Genomic DNA, 23,101 nt, shown 5'->3' on the forward strand with positions numbered 1-23,101 from the left:
TAACTGGATTAACCAGCGGACCAATCCCATCGCAGCATCTCAAATGTTGGTTTGGTGGTTCTGAAACGCCTGAAAGTCATCAGAATGATTTGGTTTAATTCCTCCAGAAGCGTCTCACGATTGTGTTCCCAAACAGATCACATGACAGTGTTTGTGTTTCGTCTGACGCTCTGAGACCAACTCATTTATGATGGAGGGAAAAAGAGCAACTTCCAGTTTTCCATTACTGATATTTTAGGCCAGTTTCCCAGGAAGATTTTGTTCTCTTGAACACGTGGGATGGTTTCAAATGTTTTATGCCATATTTCAGTTAAATTCAGAACTTTTCGATTATCATTCTGTCTGTTGCTGAAATGTTCATGACACAGAACACAACTCTATCCATCTTACAGAAGATCTGCAGTGTGTTGAATGTTGATGAGCAGAAGCTCGACTGTCTCCTGCTCTCATTATCCCTGCAACTGCTCGTGACTTTGACAGATTGTGTTTTGATAAGATGTCGGATCAGCAGGAACCGGTTCTCTACCGCAGCTCGCGGATCTTCACATGCACTGCTCTGATCTGATGTTTCCATCTTCTCTTCTCTGATGTCTCAGCCTCTTTCTTGCACTCTTTCATCAGCACTTCTCTCCACATGTAATCAGGCTCGGAGAACCTCACTGCCAGAGAAACGCCGTAACCCTCCAGAATGCACGTGTAACACAAAAGAACACAAACCCTGTGATCAGTGTTGAGACTGACGCAGGTCACACACATTCACCACTGCAGTCACATTCAGTCATTTATTCTGAAGCATAATGTCATAATTCATCAGTAAGAATCATTCAACACTAAAGACTCTTCATGTGCGCAAACCAAATTGAAGAGAGTCACAATTGCCTCTTCTTATTTTTATTCCATGGCGGAAACAAGCTTCCATATAGAGCAGAAGTGAAAAATCAAAGAAACTGTGTAAGGTCGTTAGTTTGAGCTGGTGAAGTGCTTGTGAAAGAGGTTTTGTGGTGTTTGTGACATTCTCAGATGGTGTGGAGGTCGGAGGAGAACAGAGAGAGTGAAGGTGCTGGAAAACGACTCCTGAAGGAACGGCTTCAGCTCTGTTACTGATCAGCTGATTCCTGCAGCTACAGGTGAGATTATGAAAGACTCATTCTTTTAAATGGTTCAATGTTTCCAAAACAGACGCTGTCAATGTAGAGAATTTCTATCCATATCAGCCACAAAACACTAGATGGGAAACAAGTCAACTAGGACGCTTCAATATTTTAACATTAACTTGAGTATCACAAACCTTTTTATTATTATTATTTATTTATTTGTTTCACATTAAATGTGTGATATAAGGTCTTCTGGATATGAACTCCTCTTTATCTCTAGGTCACGTCCTGAAAACCTTCAAGCCGGCGGTTATTAAACCTGATCCTTGTGAACTGGCAAATACAGACATCTCAAATTTACTCCAAATTACAACCTTATTCTAAACGTATGAATGGGGTCGATTGTGAGAATTCAGTTATTTTGTCTTGTGCACTGCAAGTAAACATTTGTTATGTGAAAAAGCTTATTCAAGGACTAATAAAAAAGATCTCTTATTTTGTTGTAATTATTCAGCAAGGTGTATATAAACTTATGACAACAGCCGTACGTGTGTCCAGCTACACACCTGATTGCAGAAAATGGCATCTATGAATAATGAGTCAGATATCAGAGACGGCACTCGATTGAGCGGTTTCGGGTTTGCTTTGGTGATGCCAGAGTAATGAATGATGATCTGCATGGAAGTCCAAGACATTTGTTAAAGAAAATGAACTCTGAACAATTGAAGATAAATCATTTCAGTTTAAAAAGAGTATTCATGTGAGACCATTTTTATGTTTGCAAAGCATAAATAAAAGGAAAATGTTGTAAGCACGATCTGTGCTCTGTTCAGATGTTACGACATTCAGTAAAACTCAGCTGTTGTTAGGAACAGTTCAGAAACTGCTCTACGATCTTATGGAGCTCCATGACTGAAGTTCTTAATCCTCATATATATATATTAATCATCACTTTTATTAATTTAGCACTTCAAATAATACAAACAACTTCAAAGCAGCTTTACAGTACAATCAGTGTTTCACCAAGTTCAGTTTGAGGAATCAGGTGTTTCCAAGCAGCTCCACATGTGAGAAAAGTGACCGTGAATTCGGTCTTTAATGTGTCTTTATGAGCAGCAAGACAAAGAAACAAACTCCATCCGGTACGTTTTATGAGTTTTGTGAATACTGTTCTTCCTTTTTCCTCCATATTTTATGATCTCTACCAGATCATCCTGTGAACTTTAACCTTCACGTTGGAGTGAAGCTGATCTTTAAACGGCAGAGAAGCCCAGAGGAAACCACTTCTCCTGGTCCAGAACTCTCTCTCCCAGAACCACGTTTGTAGCAGCGACAAAAGCCTTCCTGCTCTTCACCGTCACCTCCAGCACGTGTCCGTGGAGCTTCAGCACGTTCCTGTACTCGATCTGCAGAGAAAACGGCAGATCTGAGAGAGAATGACGCACGGATCGCAGTCTGAACTGCTGACAACAGACGAAGTCTTTCTCTCACCAGTTCATTGAATGTGGGATTGTCATTGCTGCGGACCACTTTCGTCTTCCTCTTGGTCTTGTCTTGTGGGTCGGGTCTCAGTCGCGTGACCACATAAGCATCAGGACACGAGCCGTTAGACAGCCTCTGAGACACACACAGTTAATACAGTTATGAACAAACGTTAATAGAGCGTTCATTCAATGTTATCTGGCCTTTAATAATGTTCTCAAAACACAAAAACATTTTTATATCATTTATATCGTTCAATGAGCATTTTCTGGACATTCGTCTAACATTTTTTAAAATGTTGCTACTTGTTTCAGAACGTTCAGAGAACATTCATACGTAACGTTTTCATAACTTAATGGGAACTGGTCAAAAGTTAGGAATAATTATAATTTTTTTTACAGTAAAAACAGTAAAATATAATTTAAGGGTTTTAAGTCATCAGAATGATTTCTGAAGGATCATGTGACACTGAAGACTGGAGTAATGATGCTGAAAATTCAGCTTTGATCACAGGAATAAATTACACTTTACTATATATTCACATAGAAAACAGCTGATTTACACTGGAATAATATTTCAGTTTTTACTGTATTTTTGATCAAATAAATGCAGCCTTGGTGAGCAGAAGAGACTTCTACAAATCCTAATTCTTCCGAACGTTTGGCCGGTCGTGTAAGTGTTGTGTTCACACTCGTGAGTTAGTCAAGTGAACACGTTAAACTCGTTCCTGTGCGGATCTGAGCGAAATACAGCGGAATATTTGATTTTGTAAGCCAAACACAGTGCTGCCAATCCTCAAATCATACAGTCAAAAACTGCTTCTCTAACAGCAATAAAAAAAATCATGTCAAAATTATTTTCAAATCAAGAACAATAATGGGCTGAGAAAATGACTCACAATATTTTTCAAATGCTTTATCATCACAGATAGTTTGAAGTCTTTATAAGACAGGTAGAGCTGGATCTGTGGTCGCAGATGTGCGTCTGATTCTGAAAGAAACGGAAAACGAAAGCATTTTGAGAATCATTAGGCTGTCCGTGTTTTCAGTGAATCCCTAAAGCAAGTCAAAGCCAGGCGACAACAGATATGTGCAAAAACTAAAAAGGAAGAGCAGCGCTTCACTGTATTTATATGACCGTGAGTAACTGTTGTAACTCATGAGCAGCGGTTTCAGTCTTCCAGATGATTTACGATCATCTTCACGCGAGCGACCCCCGTCCTGACATTTACACAGCAGCTCGATAGTTTCATTTATGAAGACTTTAACACTGGGAACAAAAAATTATATTATAAATGTGTATAAAATATTATTTGGAAAATATTTAATTTCCGTTACGCTACATTATATTTTTACACATAGTACTGCACTGTTAGATGTATTATTCATTTATTTTAATCTAATTTTATTTACTTTAATCAAATGCCTTATTTATTTAAATTGAGGTTTATTCATTTATTTATTCTAATTAATATATTTATTTATTTCAATCAAATTTATATATTTATTTATTTAAATCAAAGTTGACTTTAATTTTTTTATTTAAATTAAATTTATTATTTTTTAAATTAAATGTATTCATTATTTATTTAAATAATTTTTCTATTGTAATCAAATGCATACATTTATTTATTATTTATTTAAATAAAATGTTACTTTAAATAATACATTATTAAAATAAAAATAATGAATTTTAATAAAAAAATTAAATAAATCAAGGTTTATTCATTTATTTATTTTAATCAGTTATTTAAATCAAATTTGACTCATTTTAATCTTTTTTTAATTTAAATTAAATTCATTATTTTTATTTTAATCAAATATATTTCATTTAAATCAAGGTTTATTCAATTATTTATTTTAATCAATCATTTATTTAAATCAAATTTTACTTAAATCTTTTTATTTTATTTTAATCAAATCCAGTAGGTTAGTTAATCTTATTTTTATTATTTATTTATACTGTTTTTCCCATTTTTTCAAGTCAAGAGAACCCTTGGCAAACTAAGATGCCCAGCAGTGAATGTGTGAACCTTCAATCATCATCAATCATGTCCAGGAGGAGAACATGCCGAGAACGATGAAAACGTCACCTGATTTGGCAGCGGCGTTCGGTCCGTCCAGAAACAGGCTGCAGACGTATTCGTTCTGTCAGTGACACAATCAAATATCAATGATAGTGCTGGGAAACACTGGGAAACACTGGGAAGCGGCACACAAACGTCATGCTTACTCCTCTGCAGGGCCCTTCGAACAGCTCCTTCAGGTACTTGTTCAACAGACTCATCTTCCTGCTCGGCGTAAAGGACATGTTAAACCAGCTGGGGAACCTGGAAGCAGGAGAAAGAGCGGATCAGTCCGGCTCTCGAGCGCCGTGGAGCGATAACGCTGCATGAGCCGGAAGCTTACTTCGGCAGCGTGGACTCGATGAAGTGCTTCTGAAGCAGCTTATGGAGCGTCTCGAACTGAGAAAAGCTCTTCTGACTGATGACGTACCCGTCCTCGATCGTCACCTTCAGCTCGTACGTCTGACGGACACAGCAGTGGAAAAGCATGTCATGCAGACACTAGAGGGTTCATCAATCTCACTGCGCTTCCACTAAACAAACACAGCCTTCCCGTGGAAGTGTGCTTCAGCTCGTTTTATTGGTTACACTTTACAGCAAGGTTTCATTTGTTAATATTAGCCAACTATACTATACAAGCTAACAATGTTACTCTAAATGTGAACATGTACGTTAATCAGATGCCTCAAAGAAGCCAATGTTTCAGGTCTTCCTGAAGGAAACTCACCACGTCTTTGCCGCTGACGGTGTATTTCTGGATCACGGCCTCCTGAATGTTGGAGCTGGAGGAGATCCGGCTGTCGGCGAGCGGCTCGGACCGTCTGACGGAGGAAAACTGAACCATATTGTGGATGAGGAAGTTCAGCTTGACAGGTAAACTCTCCATGCTCTCCTTAATTTTTCTGAAACAGAACATAAAAATCTAGTACTGCACAAAGAACTTCCATAAATCCATAATATCCGTCTTATTGCAAAGGACAGCAGAAAAAAGCCTTTTTTGCACAGGAATAAAATTGTGGCGTGAGAAGAGAACATGATCGATTCGCTGCTGAAAGAGTCTTACAGATGTGTAAAGATCTACTGAAATCAGATCTTTAAAATAAACTATATTTTAAATGCTACATTCATATTTAAGGCCCTACAAACTTAGATGGGTTAGAATCACATTAGCTAATGCATTCGATTTGTTGGAGTATTCATTGATCTGCTGACCTGGTGAAATATGAAGTGGCTTCCAGCTCAGAGTCATGCGGCCGCAGGTTATTGTGAACGTACCGCAGGTCCTGGACGTCCTTCATTTCAGGCATTCCGGCCGCCAGCATCTACAACCGATGCAGACGTCATTTGACGGGTCACAGAACAACTGAGTAAAATAAAGCCGCGGACGGAGTCTCACCAGCTGCAGCAGGCCGAGCAGCAGAGCAGAGCGTCTGCGCAGACTGTTGAAGGCGTCGCAGCACAGCTCGACGAACCGGTGGAAGCGCTGCGGGTTCTCGCCGCCGCCCGTGATGAAGCGCTGCATCTCTGGCGTAAAGATGAAGGGCGTCCGGTCTCTGTCCGTTCACAAAGCCCACGCTTCATTTAGAAGGACTTCCTTTTGATTACTCAAAGACTACGAGACAAGAAAACAAATCACTCGCCTCTTGATGCTGCCGAACTTCTGCGCGTTGCCCATGATCTTGCCGAAATCGATGTGGAACATGTGGCCGCTGTGTGTGATCATGATGTTGTCGTTGTGGCGGTCACAGATGCCCAGAACAAACGTGGCGACGCACCAGCCGGCACACGAGTGAAGGAAGTTCATCACAGCCTGAAGGACAGACGGCAGAGAGTGTGTTCAGTGATGTTTCTGTCTGTCGGGTTCCAGTGACAGCTGTCATTCGTTTTCACAATAAGTAAGAAAATTACAAGTTTAAACATTTGATATCAATATTTTTATGTGAGCATCAATCCTCTCGAAACAACGTCAGTATCTACACTTATTTTCACACTTAGAAAATATCAATTGCAGAAATTAACAGGTTATTTTGGCTGATCTGTTACCTTCTCGTAGTCCTCTATAGTCTTGTTCCTCATGTGGAACCACTTCTCTAAGGTGTCTTCCCTCAGCGCTCCAGACAAACCCCACTCCTGATGGATCTTGGCCAGAGTCACTGCGTCACGCACCACTTCCACCAACCCTGAAAACATCCGCATCAAACCAGTACTGCACGGGTCCAACCACAGCACAACAATGTGTTCGATAGAAGGTCATCAGAGAGAGATCATGATTACTAGACACCGTTGGCCAGCAGCAAACGTGTCTTCAAGGTTTCAAAACCACTAGGAAAATATCGCGTCACGATTCAATTCTCTAAAATTAAGTGGAGTGTGTGAATCTGCAGCAGACGAGTGAAAGAGACGCAGCGTGTTCGTCAGATTCAGGCAGGTTTACTGTTATTACCTGCTTCTGCACCGACTGAACTGCAGGAAATTACATGATTGAACACAAAACTAAATTAAATATTTGACAAGAAACTAAAGTACTAGTGCCATATGCTGCAATCATTTAGATCAGTGTGATTATAACGGCACGGACCGGTCCGACTGACCTCGATCTCTTCCGGTAGAAATGCATCTGTAGGTGACCATGCGCATGTCCAGCCCCTCCTGCCTCCACACGCGGTCCAGGAGACGCACGATCTGCAGCACCAGCACGTCCTGCCGCAGGTTATCTCCAGTCTGATGCCAAACAACAACGAAAACAATGAACTCAGCGAAGACTGACAAACTACGACCCCCGTAACTGGTGAAAGAGCTTCATACTTTGCAGATGACGCTGTAGTTCTGTCCCAGAGGGTCGGCGGTGATGAAGGACACTTCCACAGGTGCTGCGTTTGAGTTATAAACCTTAAAAGCCTGAGAGACACACAGTGTTTGTTATGATTCTCATGCAGTCAAAAACAAACCGTGATGGTGATGATCATGTGTGACAGTAATGACTGTACATTGACTCGTGATCAGATACAGCCGTCTAAAACGGTCAGATCCTCGTATCTCTAGGTCACATCTAGGCTGGCGGTTATTAACCCAGCTAACAGAGAACGTTTTCTCAAAGTTATGTTCAGTGTTATCTGGTCTTTAATAATGCTCTGAAAATTTTAGCACAAAAACATTAAAACATAATTCTAGGGCGTTTTTCTGAAATGTTTCAGTTGGACGTTCTATTAACGTTATTTAAATGTTACTTGTTTCAGAATGTTCAGAGAACATTCAAAAGTAACATTAAAGCATTTTAAAAACTGTCGTTTTGAACATTTAGAGACTTGGAACATGTTTTGGTTCACTTGGAAACCCTTCATTAAGAAATCCCAACTGGATCTTAGTGAACTGGCAAAGCACAGACCCATCTCATATCTTCCATTTATGCCTAAATTATTAGATAATGTTTGCTCAGTTATGCTATTTTTCAGAGATCCCCATCATTGCACAGAGATTTGCTTTTAACTGATAGTTTCACAAGATGTGACACTACAGATCACGACATACTCTTATATCTTAAATCTCACAAATGCATTTACTGAATTTACCTCAACATTCACACCTTTGACCTCAACCGCCGGGTCTAACGGAAGCCTGCAGGACTGTCCGTCGGCAAAAAAGCTGGCAATCTTCCATCGCTCTCTGATAAACACATCCTGTACAAACGGTTTCATTTCAGACACAAATCTAAAGCTAAAATGGATGTGACTGTTAAAGCTCACCAGACCTTTCTCTTGGTTTTGTCAGCGGTGCGGACTCTCTGGGCCACTTGTGTGAGCAGATCCATCAGCCTGTTCTCCCGCTGCAGCTCGAGTCTCAGCGTGCGTCCGCAGCAGTGCTTCAGCGCCGACAGGACCTTACTGATCCAGCTCTTATAGAGCCAGTCCTCCAGAGCGTCCAGCAGCAGCCTGCACACACACACACACACACACACACACACACACAGGATCACGACTAAAATATGTGATGGGGGAGAAAAGCAACAAGTGTCCCGCTACCATTCAGTACAGTAAGAAAGTGACAAACCGCAGCTAATGCACAGTGTGTATGATGTATATATTCACGCACCAGTACAGCTGCTGAGCGATACGGATGCAGCGCAAAGATCTGGAGAGCAGAAGCGTCACCAGCGGCCCGTCCACGTCCCACTCCATCTTCAGCGCCTGGAGGAGAGTTCACACATCATCATGCTCAGAAGAACAACACTGATCAGCGCCTCCAGTAAAGGACAGATCATGAAGGTCAGCGCTCGTCGGGAGGTAACGCTGTGATCACTTCAGACGGTGATAGTTTCTCATGGGGATATAAAGTCATTTCAAGGGCTAGTCTGTGATCTTATTGCCATCCAATTGCAGAATGTTTGTGCTTTTCTCCCACCACCAACATACCCAGACAAACTTCCTACTGTTTTTTGACAAACACCAAAAAAACTTTAATTGCCATCCGAATCCACATCTCTTAGTTTACAACTGTGCACGCATTACTGAAAATGGACACTTTTTACTACTGAAATGCTGGAAACTGTTCACAAAAATAATATTATGTCATAATATTATTTAATAATAATCATAATATTTTCAGAATCAAACATCATAGACTTTTTTTTTTTTTTGTCATAGACAAAATCATAGACTTTTGAAATGGGCCATTATTATGCTTTATAATATATAAATATAATATAACAATATAATAATTTATTATACACATATAAATTGGGGCTTGCACATCGTCATTTTACTAGTCGAAAAAGTAGCCGTGTCAAATATTTACATCACCGAAATAAGATTAGTGTTTAACCCATTTCTGCTCATTTCCACATTTTTAAAATGACATCCATTATTTTGAGAGATAAAATGCAAGACAGATAACCATTCAAACTATAGTGTGTTAATTTTCCAATTTTAAAGGAATATTTATGATGAATAGGATATTATGTTCCTGTTATTAAATTAGATTTGAATTTATTACCTGTCCGAGCAATAATACACATTTTGTTTACAGCTGACAATCATGTGACAGGATCACAAAACTGCCAAGATTCAAGATGCCGTTTTTTTGTCACAGACGGGGCTTAGACTAAGCCAGGATTAGGCCTAAATTCAATTAGGCTATTTAAATAACTTTTATAAACGTACACTAGAAAAAAAAGCTTTACTGGTGTGCATCTTGAGACAAAACAATAACACTGGCATATTTCAAAATATGTCAGTGCAAGTTTCTTACAAGCATTTTAGTCTGGGACTAGCTTAAGCCTTGTCTGTGAAAACAGGGGAAAAAGTTATGCAGAATAAAACTTGTGAAATGTAGATGGGTCAACTACTCAGACTGTGCATTAGATACATGAATAGCAGATAATATAGTAGTAGAGTAGTCAAATGTGCAAATACAACACTGTCCTTCTGTCGTAACAGTAATAAAAGCAATAGAAAGTGTTGTGTGTGTCAGTATGAATCAGAATACTGAGCATCCGAATGCATGAGTTTGATCACGGAGCTGACCTGAACACATATTTTACAGACGTCCCCATGAGAAACAATGACCGTGCGAATAGAGCTCAGGTGTGGCTCTGCTTAGAAATACTTGCAGTATGTCATAGAGGCCCTTTTGATCATTGTTTAGTCAAAGCAAATGGCCTTTTAATGACAAGATCATTAGATTGCATCTCAAAGTCGTGTCTGACCTGAACCAGCTGTGGCAGAAACTCCTCCAGCTCGCTGTCACACATCTGCTGAAACCGCCGCACAGCCACTGAACGCACATACTGGTCATGAAAGCTGAAAGATCAACACATCACACATACATCCGGTCCTCACGTCAGAAGAACAGCAGAAATGCAGTAATAGCTGTTGCAGAAGTACTGAGTCTCTGTGTTTGATCAGCTTCACACTGACTGTATTCATTAGACCAGAGTTAATCAGTGTGATAATGACGGATGCAATCAATCAGAAGAATCATTCACAACCGCCTATCACAAATGTTAGGATTTTTCCTGTCTGAACCATCATGAGCACACAACTTTATTCATAAATGATTACTAAACCTTCTGTTTTATATATCCTGACGGAAGCAGTGGTGCACGTACTCGTGGCTCAAGAGGAACAGGGCTTCCTCGCAGCTCGCGCCGCCCCAGCGCTGCAGGATCCAGTAGATCTCTGGTAAGTTCTGCGGCCTCCACTGCGGCGCGCTGCCCAAAACCAGGTGCAGGTACGAGTTCCTCTCGCCGCAGATGTGCCGCTTGCTCCACAGGAAGGCCTTTTCATTTTCAGTCATGCTGCAGGACGTTTAACAGAGGAAGTGACATTAGTGTCCACATTAACCACAGTGTCTGCATCGCTCATGAGAGTTCATCTTGTACTGACAGAGACAGGGAGTGTTTCTGAGACACGTCTGCTATCCTCTTCTGCAGCTCCTCACAGAGAGTCGAGTCGTGGACCGATCCGGGCCGAGCGGACGCCCGCTCATACCGCCACAGCTTAGAGTCTGGGAAATCAATCTTCAGACAAAAACACAAATGAAAGGGATTTCACTTACAAACTAATGCTGTAACAACATAAAATTATACTATTTAATGAATCTCACAAAAGCTCTCAAGAGGAAGAAATTGAATGTGACCTACACACGTGTGTTCACTCATTAGTCAAATAATACAGTGGAAATAAGAAGGCTACACTCCCGTTAAAACAGCCGGCTTTTGTTTTTTGATGTAAAAACTGAAACATTATCTTGGAATAACTGCATAAGTGTGGCTCTTATAGTACATGATTTATTTGGCGTCACTTCAGGTGTGACTGTTTCACATCAGCTTGAACACGGCCACATCATAACAGGGTGTGCACACTTATGCAGTGAGGTCATTAGTTAAGGTTAAGGTTAGTGAGTACTAACAGGAGTGTGTAGACTTTTTATCCACTGTAAATGTGATGAGTGATGTTTTCAGAGAGTGTGTGTGTGTGTGTGGTATTGAAGAGCGGACCTGCAGAATGACTCCTGTGGGCTGCCGATGGCCGTCGGTCAGTGCCGCGGACGGTGGACACCTGGGCGGCACCTGCGTGGACATGCTGAGCAGAACCGTGCCGTGAACGAGAGTCCTGCAACAGCACAGCATCGACCCATCAATCACAGCGTGCTCAGAGAAACACATCCAAAACACACTCTATGAATGTAAGCACAGCCGGTTGTCTTGCACAATTCATTACACACCGCAAATGTGTGTTACTCAATCAACTTCTGCCATGGCAGAGAGAGAGTCTGAAGACTTAAAGTTTATTTTTTGAAATGTCTCAGTGTTTTTTGTCCATATCATAAAAAGTCAATGGGGTCCAGTGTTGTTATAAAAATATCTTCTGTGCTCCACAGAAGAAAAGGCTGCGCGAGCGCCTTGATTATGTTTGTATAATAATAATATAATACTATTAAACTAATATATAACACTGAATATATAATGGGGTAGATATTTGCTAGTGCTCATAATGCCTGTTCTCATCAGTAAATACATTATTTTTTTGGATATGCACTTTTTTGAATATGTCGACTGAATAAATCCACTGATAATACTAAGGATAATGATGATTATAAGCTGGGGGGGGGCAATATTACAACAGACACTGATATAACTGAACATGAAGCAAAGCACAATTATAAATAGGAATATATGCTGGTGTCACTACTGCCTTGTGCATGTCAGTCCAGAACCACAAATTCAGTAATCATGCATAACATTAACAAATAATAAATTCAAATCATAACATTAACATTAATTACATAAGTACGTCATGATTACTGGTGGGCTTTCATTGCAAAACAACACAAAAATGACACAAATATTGGTACATTGTTTAAGAAGAGCAGCATATTCACAAAAATCCTGGTGGGACAGCTAATTGTTGACAAAATTCACTTTTAATTGATATTTTCATAAGTGTTTTGTTTATATCTTTGACAATATTTTTGAATTAAAATTGTTTAATTATCCATATGATGTACATTTTTCATCTTTGTTATCATTGAAAAATCTAAAATCTTTGTTAAACAATTTTGCCAGTAGTTTCTGTGACAAGCACTGGAAAAATGCTGTCTTTAACTATGTGTGTGTGTGTGTGTGTGTGTGTGTGTGTGTGTGTGTGTGTGTGTGTGTGTGAGGAGCATCTGAGAAACAGCAGACATATAGAAGACAGCTAATGAAATCAGTCTCTCTCTGAGGTGTTTGATGTCATACTTGCTGTTAAAGAGAGGAAGGGCCGCCCAGCAGAGCAGCTCGGGGGTTTTGGCCTGTTTTGAGCCCAATAGATGAAAAGTCAACATTGATTCATATGGCAGCTCTCTTACTGGAACAGGAAACACCAATCTGAAACATACAAACAGAAAGAACATCAGGGTGAAAAATACATTTTACTCTGAACCGTCACAATCGCTCAATCCCATCTTTCCCAGCAGTGAGTTACTAGATAACTGAATCACAGCATGTGTAACGTATAGTCATTTTATTTATCCTAATGAATAATCTTACTCTTAACTCACACCCCATTTTGAGCATTTTTCAGCACATAAACACCCAGAGCACATCATTCAGCGAAGTTGATGAAAACTCTTTCTGACATTATATTAGAGAGTGCCTATTTTCCCTTTTACAGAGTCTTGATGTTGTTTTTGGGCTCTACTAGATTGAATGTTGATTATTCTCCTCATATTCTCCATTGTTGCAGCTCCTCTCTTCCCAGTCTGTCAGTAACGCTCTGTTTAGTTCCTGTCTCTATGAAGCCCCTCCTTCTGAAAAGCACAATGTGCTCTGATTGGTCGACTGGAGCAGTGTGTTGTGATTGGTGTTTGGGAAATGTCCCGCCCCTTACCATAACCGCCAGTTTCAACACACTACTAACTAACTCAACCAGGCCCCGCCCCTTTATTCTGCGCATGAATTATTTAAATGAGGAATATTGTGAAGAAAACTCAAGATGGAGTTCAGAAACACTGAGAAGATCTACATAGACTATAACTATATAGAGAATAATAACATGTAGATGAAAATAAATATTGATGAAATCGATGGAGAAAATGACATGCGTGGAGTTCAGGTATCTGAAGTGAAGCAGCTCTTACAGACGGTTGCACTGGATCTTGCAGTTCAGCTGCAGTGACGTGCTGATGTTCTCCGACAGCACGGGTTCAGTCAGATTCCTGCCGCAGTGTGTGAGAGAGCAGCTCATGCTGAAGTGATCATATCTGCAACACACACAGCATATCTCATTCATTCATTCATTCATCAATGCTGTCTGTGTATTTACTCCTGTTAGTTGCCAGTGCAGTGATGTTTATTTACTAGTTCATGCATGTAAGCTTTTGCTATTGATGATTTGAGGTAAAGTGATGTTTTTAGTTTTATTAATTTCATTTCATTCAGTGGAGTTTCAGACACAAAGTATTTGAAGTTTAATGCAAGTAAATAAACGCATGGCCCAATGTTGTCGCAACACTCTTTTGTTTGTATTAACAACTTACAATTTTGAGTAAAACATTTTTGATAAATTTAAGGCAATTTGTTTCCACATATTTGTCTAGTAACGTGAACAAGTAGACTATCTGGTTGCACTTTATTTTACAGTATGTGCATTTACCTACTGGGTAATACAGGGTAACATGGGTTATGAATGAAAAATTGAATTTATCTCGGCATAGTTAAATAACAAGAGTTCAGTACATGGAAAAGACATACAGTGAGTCTCAAACTCTATTGTTTCCTCTTTCTTATGTAAATCTCATTTGTTTAAAAGACCTCCGAAGAACAGGCGAATCTCAACATAACACAGACTGTTACGTAACAGTCGGGATCATTAATATGTACGCCCCCAATATTTGCATATGCCAGCCCATGTTCAAGGCATTAGACAAGGGCAGCCAGTATTAACGTCTGGATCTGTGCACAGCTGAATCATCAGACTAGGTAAGCAAGCAAGAACAATAGCGAAAAATGGCAGATGGAGCAATAATAACTGACATGATCCATGATAACATGATATTTTTAGTGATATTTATAAATTGTCTTTCTAAATGTTTCGTTAGCATGTTGCTAATGTACTGTTAAATGTGGTTAAAGTTACCATCGTTTATTACTGTATTCACAGAGACAAGAGCCGTCGCTATTTTCATTTTTAAACACTTGCAGTCTGTATAATTCATAAACACAACTTCATTCTTTATAAATCTCTCCAACAGTGTGTAATGTTAGCTTTAGCCACGGAGCACTATCAAACTCATTCAGAATCAGAAGTAAACAATATAACGGTATACTATACTCACATAATCCGACGCATGCATGACGAACACTTTGTAAAGATCCATTTTGAGGGTTAATGCTGTGTAAACTGTGTAAACTTTGTTAAGGCACCGTTCAAGGCAAGCGCGAACTCTGTGGGCGGAGAGCACGGGATTTAAAGGGGCCGCAGCATAAAATCGGTGTGTTTATAATGATGCCCCAAAATAGGCAGTTAAAAAAATTAATTAAAAAAAATCTATGGGGTATTTTGAGCTGAAACTTCACAGACACATTCAGGGGACACCTCAGACTTATATTACATCTTTTAAAAATATAATCTAGGGCACCTTTAAGATTAGGTTTAGCGGTGGGTTCAGGGTTAGTATCTAGTTATTGTAATTACTATAATAAGTACATAGTATGTACACGGGGAACAAGACTGAAATAAAATGCTACCAAATGTTTTGTTTGAGTTCCTAAATCTTTAATTTGACTGAACTAAGTTTAAATTGTAAAACTGAGTTACCAACACTCAAGTTCTCTGGTGACCTATAAAAATACACAAGTTTTATCAATTCAAAAATGATTAATTAATTAGCTTGATACATTTGAAGCAATCAGTTTCCATGTTTTCTAAGTAAACGTATTACATTATAGTGTTCCATCCTCATGACTTTCTTTCTTTTCATCTCATAACCAATGACTGTTTTGAACCGAACGAATGGGATCTGAGGGCAGATTTTGGGTTTGCTCTTCACACAAGGCTACGCTGCACACGTGTGACGTCACAGTGGTGTTAAACATCTGGCCGTACCCGTTTATCCAGCCGGGCAGCAGTCTGTAGAGGCTCGTCAGGTTGAGCTGCAGCATGCATGTGTTGCGCTCGACGTCTGCCGCAGATGGATCGGGAACGTCCTCCGGTCCTCTGAAGTCCAAATCAAAGTTTGTGAAGAAAACGTGGAGCAGCTTCAGCAGAGCTTGATGGATCTTCACTACAGCTGAAACATGCAGACTTTACACTCACAAAGACATGCGCAAATCACAGACGAGTGTGTGTTTATGAATATGTATATCTAAGCATTTCAATCATGCACGTGGATTTCCCCTACAGGTCAAACAGCACGTGCGAGTCTAAAGTGTCACTTCATTCAAAAGACTCACCAGTTTCACAGTCACTCATTTCAGCTGGAGTCTAGGGAAAAGAACATTATATTTAATAATATTCCCCAAAATTAAATTCCTTTTTAAACACACACACACAGTAACAGAGGAAGAGTGTGATCCGTACCCACGTGACCGGAGCGATGCGCTTGAGCTGCCCGACGGCCTCCTCTAGATCGGCTGTAGTGACGCCACACAGCTGCTCACACACACCGTGAACGCTCTCCACGACCTCGCTCACACACACGCCACACTGACACAGAGAGCTTCGTTCACTCATCACAGTCATTCATGTCTCGTAGAGTTCATTCTGAGCGCTTCAGCAGTTGTCAGGCCACTTAATATTCAGTAATAAAACAAAACTTCAACTGAACTGATCTGAATGTTGACACTATTGTCTCCTGTAGAGCTGCTTTACAGCTGAATCGAATTAGTTTCATAATTACACACCATTATCTCGAAAACTTGACTACAGTCCACGGTTAAATGACGCCATCCACCAACTGATGAAGCCGCTCAGATGAGAGTTGAAACATCTTCAATAAATGACATGCAGATCATTCAGAATAAACTCTACAATATGTATTTCCAAGCATTTCAGTCATGCATGTGGATTTCTTTCATTCAGTGAAACACTAACCTGGCTTCTCACGAGCTTGTTTACTTCCTCGCTGTAGCTACTCAGTTTCTCCTGCAGACATGATCTAAGAGAACAAATGATGTTCAATATGTATCAGTAATTTGAAATGTACTATGCAAATAGTGGCAATGTATTTCTGTACATTTCCCATATGCATATATGCAACATTTGGAGCAAAACAAATGTTCAAATTCAAAAATGTAATTAATTATTTGAATTTGTCAGTTCCAGTTCTTGTTTTAATGTAAATGTAAAATTCATTTAAATGCATTAATGTGAACAATTTCAAATGTTTTCCCTCAAGGATATAAGGGCAGCAAAATTATTGGCATTTATATGTCAAATGCATTCACACTTTGAAACTGTGTGTTTATTAATACTTTTATTAATTCAATGTTGGTTAGAAAATGCGTCATAGCTAACAACAATCAATTTTAATTTTTGTAAATCGTTTAAATTTAAAAATAAAATGCACCAAATGTTGCAGGCATAGGTATAGGAAAAGTGCAGTAAAATACAGGAATATCATTTATTTTGTCAGCTTTACGCTTTCAGAGTACAGACGCAAGCAAACCTTATTGTGTTGAATGAACAAGCAGAAGCGAGGACTTGATTAAAATGAAACATCTGCCTGTCGTCTTCCTCCTACAGAAACATGCAATCTCATAACAATATGACCTTCTGAAAATGAGAAATAGTATTGGACATCTGAGCCACTGTAATTAAATGTCATACATCTCGCGTCAGGGTTCTGCCAATGGTGTCTCTGAGCACCATCCTCACTGGAACATCTGAAGCAAACTTATGATACACCTGGATGCGTTCGTATAATCCCAACATTTCATCACTGGACGAGGCAAAACAAAGAGTCAAAACAACGGCATCTATATCTAAATGCACTTAAACAGCAGAAAGCATTTCCTTTTCCATTGAGCAACAACAACTACTTGCTGGTAAAATATGACAGTGAAATTACCTTCTGAGAAACTCCTCTGAGTCACAGAGTTTCATCAGGTATTGTCCACTGAGAGCAGCAGAATGATCTAGAGTCTCCAGAACCGCCTCCATCAGCTCCTGGGCTGTGCTGCTTACTAATCAAACAATGCAAATAACGTTTGCCAAAGTGTCCTAAAAGCTTCAACCTAAACTGGGTACGCGTGTCATCTGTAAGGCTTACGTCTCCATCTGAACGGTAGTTCCACAGGCAGCCAGGGCACGGACACACTGAAGAGGAGTTCGGCGGGCTCCAGGAGAGACTCGTGCACAGGGGTCACGCGGCCCCACACCACACTCCGGCTGAACTCGTCACGACTGACGCCATGTTCTGAGAGCAGTCTGACATTAAACAGCATTACAAACAGGAATACAGATGTATTGCAGATCAGTTATTCATATAGGAGCAGTGAGCTTTATGAAAGTAGCCGCGTCTACTAAATACTGGGTGAATGAAATTTCACGCTAGTGAAAACCTTGATGTGAATTCAGCACACATGGATGAAATCCGTCAGCCATATAGGTGCATAAATAGTTTGAAAAGGATTGATGCATCTTACTGCGAAGTTAATGTGCAGAGCGAAGCAGTTCTGCTGTTGCTGCCTTGTGCTGAATCAATTAAATCGATGTTCCAAGAGTCCTGTGAACATACGAAGAGATAGAGAGAGTGATCATAATATTTACAGTTACAGAAGTCTCTAAACCTCTATTGCACAGTGAAACAACGCAATCTCAAACTTCCAAGTCATGATGAATATAGGATGCAGTAAAACAACAACAAAGGGAAAAAAAGCCTTTTCTTGTTCCATTTCAATATAGAGGTTCAACCAACTCTGAGTTAAAACTTGAACTCTGAGTTGACTGAGAACCTCAGAGTTTTCGGTTTCAGAACAGCTGAATTGAACTCTGAGTAGGTTGACTGCGAGTTAAGCGTGTGCACCACGACTATGAAAAGCCATGATCAGTTGACGTCCGCATACTTCCGAGTCAATGCAAGTTAAATTCTTAACACTGTTACAATATCAGACGTGACAACTGGCAGAACGGTAAGTTATTGAACTAACTACTCATTTTCATGGTATCCCACATGCAAAAAAATTAAAAAATAACAATTTAAAAATTAAAGCTGCAAGCAGCGTTGAGAGGGCCCTCGCACCCGGGCTAACCGCCACCCGTTGGCCTCAGGAAAACAGTGAACAGTGGGCAACATGCATGTAAGCGAGTGAATACAGGAGAATTATGCCAAAGTCATTTTGAAATGCCACACTTCCTGTGGCCAACAGGTGGCGCTTTGACCTTAACTGAATTTTGCCATGTTGATGTCTTCAGGCCAGGACTATTGTCGAACATGTGAAGTTTGGAGCAGATTGGACATTGTATGTCTGAGTTACAACAACTTCCTGTTTCTTTCGTGGCGTTAATCGCATAAATTAGCACTCAGCCAAGTGTTGCATGATTTAACGTGTTTCTAGCATGTCTGGTACTTCGTGGCATAATGAAATGTGACTCTGGTAGTGAATTACAGTATAAAGCATGCCACTTCCTGTTGCCAGCAGGTGGCGCTATGACTAACTGAATATTATCATATAGACGTCTTTAGGCTAGGACTCTTATCACACATGTGAAGTTTGGAGCAGATCGGACATAGTATGCCTGAGTTACAACAGTTTCCCCTTTATGGCGAAACATCAGACTTTGTCAGGCCGCAACGGACACGCCCTTCACCGAAAACTCAAGATCTTTGATATTTATCATCGCTAAGGTCTTAAGATTAGACTGACAACATATGATGTTGATCTGGTTAAATCTCCATGAGGAGTTAATCACAGTGTAAAACATGTCATTTCCTGTTGTCTGCAGGTGGCGCTATGACTGTAACTGAATATTGTTATGAAGATGTCTTCAGGTCAGGACTCTAATAAAGCATGTGAAGTTTGGGGCAGATCCGACATTGTTTGTCTGAGTTACAACAACTTCCTGTTTCATGGCGAAAACATCAAACTTTGTCAGGGCGCCACGGACACGCCCTTCAGCGAAAACTCTAGATCTTCGCAATTTAACATCACAAAGGCCTTTAGATTAGACTGACCAAAAATGACATTGATCTGATTAAATCTCTAGGAGGAGTTCGTTAAAGTACAACGTCTGGAAAATGCAAAAAACGGTGAATTAATTCAAAATATCTGACTTCCTGTTTGGTTTCGGATTTCGCTCCAAGAGAACTTTTTGTAGGTACTGGGCTGATAAATGTGTGTACCGAATTTCAAACCCCTAGTGTTATGTAGCGAGCGGGGCTGTACGTTAGATGGCGCTATCGAGCCATTTTGCCACGCCCAATTCCGAAACCCATAACAGACGTAAATTTTCACCACTTCTGACGCGTGTGCAAAGTTTCATGAGTTTTCGAGCACGTTTAGGCCCTCTAAAATGCGATTCACTTTGGAGAAGAAGAAGAAGAAGAAGGAGAAGAAGAAGAAGAAGAAGAAGAAGAAGAAGAAGAATAAACGGAGCAATTCCAATAGGGTCCTCACACCATCGGTGCTCGGGCCCTAATTATGGGGTTAGAAAAATAAGGAAACATACTATTTGCACCTCAGTATTGATGTACATTAAAAGGATGCAATAACAACATAGAGTGTAAATGATTATATTTATTAAAATTATAAATACTTTTATCATTATTACACACTCTGTTGTGATGTGCACCGATGAATCACTTAGAATTTCTACAGATAACTTGTAATTATGATTAACCGTGCTTATATTGCGGTGTTTATTCTATTGCTTACACTAGTACTATGACCCAAAATCTGCCCCACCTAAATTTATAGCCAGGAGCAGTTGCTGTGCTTTATTTTATTGATTTAGGCCTATTTTTTGCTTGATAATAATAAAGCATCTACTTTTTAGTAGCCTAGTACTAAACATAGTAGTAGTACTAAACATTAAAGTAAAATTTGAGTAAAGGTTTATCTAGGAGCCAAAGTCTTTTCTGCCATGTAACTTCTGTGCAGCTAATGTTCAGACTGTGGTTTATGGTTTCACCAGCTGTGATGGCTGTATGCATGCATGTATTGTCTGTAATGATGAGCTGTTTCACCTCTGGACCGCGCAGGTGTTGTGCAGGTGTTCCAGCAGGTGTCACAGCTGCTTCCTCATTCTTCATGTCCACATTCACCTGCTCTTTCCTCTGATCGGCTGCTTTTAAACCAGACACGGGTGTGTATAAATCCAAATAATCCTGCTCAGAAAAGACAGGAACATCCCATCCATAAAACACGTGATCCTCAGGTCTTCCAGCGGGATCTTCAGTACATGGATCCATTCGATCAGAGACGGAGAGCTGTAGGCAGTCCGGTTTAATGTCCATGACAGACCGGTGATAAATATTTATGCCATTAAGAAAAGGAATCAGGTTTTCCTTTCACTCTCTTACCGCAGCGGATCTTAGTCGTCTTGAGTGAGACTGAGTGTGTCTGAATCGGAATAAAAGATTCTTTTGGACTGTTTTAGATTAAACTACTTCTGAGAAGGAGCCCAAGCACGTATCCAAAGGTATTTTCAGCGCGAAACTCTCGCGGACGCGGAATGCTGCTCCTCCCACAGACACCTGCGATCTCCTGTATGGAACGCCAAAAAGGTCATAATTCTGCATTTCGTCCAAACGACTTTCCTCTAAAGCGGGGCGTTCCCAAACGTTTTTCTACCCCTTGTAGGGTAGAAAATTTTCCAAGGACCTCCTTATAATTTTAACAGCGATTAAACCCAAAGTTAATGTGGGTGGACGTAATGTGCTTGTTTTATTGGTGCAAGTGGTTCCCATCTGTAAATATGCACTTTTTAATAATATTAGCAGTGGCCCCTGCAGCTGTACGGCTGTACACACTGTGCGTACCATGAGAGGGCGCTAAATAATGCCGTTTTTATTTTTTTTTATTTATTTTTTTTACATAATTTTTAAACTGATTGTTAAAATCCATCTGCATACACCCATGACACATTAAAAAAAGCAAGAGAGAATGAGAATAAAGGTGTGCGTTTGTGTGTTGTAAAGTCAAATGTGTGTATGTGCGTGCATGGGTGGGCATGAGGATATGGGTGAAAAGAAATCTGATTGGCTAGCTTAGTTTGTTGCTTTTTTCACACATGAAAAATGACATTACAGACTGTTTAAAACAGTCTCAAAATTAGTAAACACTCTCTAAACCAGCTAAATTTAATTGAAACATTTGCAAAATGGCCTAATACTATTGAGTAGGGATGGAGAAATGAAGCCTGTTAAATCTTTGACGCTTTTCTCTAAATGTTTCGGCAAAAGTTCCAAAGCATTAAAGGTGCCCAAGAATGCTTTTTCACAAGATGTAATATAAGTCTAAGGTGTCCCCTGAATGTGTCTGTGAAGTTTCAGCTCAAAATACCCCATAGATTTTTTTTAATTAATTTTTTTAACTGCCTATTTTGGGGCATCATTAACTATGCACTGATTTTTTTCAGCGCGCCGCCCCTTTAATTCGCGTGCTCCCTGCCACATGAGCTCTCGACTATAATACAGCGAATTTGCAAAGTTCACACAGCTAATATAACCCTCAAATGGATCTTTACAAGATGTTCGTCATGCATGCTGTATGCATGCTTCGAATTATGTGAGTAAAGTATTTATTTGGATGTTAACGTTTTATTCTGAGTGAATTTGAGGCTGTGCTCCGTGGCTAACAGCTAATGCTACACTGTTGGAGAGATTTATAAAGAATGAAGTTGTGTTTATGAATTATACAGACTGCAAGTGTTTAAAATGAAAATAGCAACGACTCTCGTCTCCGTGAATACAGTAAGAAACGATGGTAACTTTAACCACATTTAACAGTACATTAGCAACATGCTAATGAAACATTTAGAAAGACAATTTACAAATATCACTAAAAATATCATGTTATCATGGATCATGTCAGTTATTATTGCTCCATCTGCCATTTCTTGCTATTGTTCTTGCTTGCTTACCTAGTCTGATGATTCAGCTGTGCACAGATCCAGACATTAAAGGTGCTAAAGAGGATGTTTTGTTTTATAAATTTTTTCAATATTACTTGAAACTGTCTTTACTAACTGATAAAAGACTATTTATTAGGTGCACTGAAAGGAATAATATTAATATACATCATCTGTGCACGAGGTAGGGAATTAAAAAAATCAGCTTATCTTCTGGCAATCACTGCCGTGACGTTCCTCGTGAGAGACGAGCGCGGCTGCACGCTCCAGTAACTTTCCACACTCCACAGGCGCCGCATGCAGTGTTTTTGTCAGGAGACAGGAGTAACAACTGCAGATTATGAGTCACATTGCGGTGAGTCCGACATAATGAATCCACTAACACGACACAGCGAATGCCGGTGGTAAAG

At 39.9% G+C, this 23,101-nt stretch overlaps 1 protein-coding gene across 3 annotated transcripts; it reads right to left on the reverse strand.

Annotated features, from left to right (window-relative positions):
- Positions 1 to 2,029: 2,029 nt before the first annotated feature.
- On the reverse strand, positions 2,030 to 21,348 carry pik3c2g (phosphatidylinositol-4-phosphate 3-kinase catalytic subunit type 2 gamma). 3 transcript variants are annotated; one of them, XM_048168338.1, is made up of 33 exons: positions 21,142 to 21,346; positions 20,806 to 21,048; positions 18,266 to 18,345; positions 17,890 to 18,047; positions 17,689 to 17,803; positions 17,448 to 17,559; positions 17,287 to 17,357; positions 16,713 to 16,776; positions 16,200 to 16,325; positions 16,073 to 16,103; positions 15,726 to 15,909; positions 13,759 to 13,881; positions 12,878 to 13,006; positions 11,636 to 11,750; positions 11,022 to 11,155; positions 10,745 to 10,933; positions 10,343 to 10,436; positions 8,731 to 8,825; positions 8,390 to 8,570; positions 8,211 to 8,318; positions 7,447 to 7,539; positions 7,233 to 7,362; positions 6,685 to 6,821; positions 6,282 to 6,451; positions 6,038 to 6,194; positions 5,854 to 5,963; positions 5,369 to 5,543; positions 4,985 to 5,103; positions 4,809 to 4,905; positions 4,669 to 4,723; positions 3,475 to 3,566; positions 2,586 to 2,711; positions 2,030 to 2,500 (listed from the first exon to the last, which is right to left on the reverse strand). In XM_048168338.1, exons 2-33 carry the CDS (start codon positions 21,028 to 21,030, stop codon positions 2,348 to 2,350), a joined length of 3,948 nt encoding a protein of 1,315 aa, XP_048024295.1. In that variant the 5' UTR covers positions 21,031 to 21,048; positions 21,142 to 21,346; the 3' UTR covers positions 2,030 to 2,347. The 3 variants fall into 3 exon arrangements, with proteins under 3 accessions (XP_048024295.1, XP_048024296.1, XP_048024294.1); XM_048168339.1 differs by having other exon boundaries at positions 2,030 to 2,520; positions 20,806 to 21,348; XM_048168337.1 differs by having other exon boundaries at positions 20,806 to 21,346.
- Between the last annotated feature and the right edge of the window lie 1,753 nt (positions 21,349 to 23,101).

This window comes from Megalobrama amblycephala, linkage group LG19, assembly GCF_018812025.1.
Source record: "Megalobrama amblycephala isolate DHTTF-2021 linkage group LG19, ASM1881202v1, whole genome shotgun sequence".
Taxonomy (NCBI): domain Eukaryota; kingdom Metazoa; phylum Chordata; class Actinopteri; order Cypriniformes; family Xenocyprididae; genus Megalobrama; species Megalobrama amblycephala.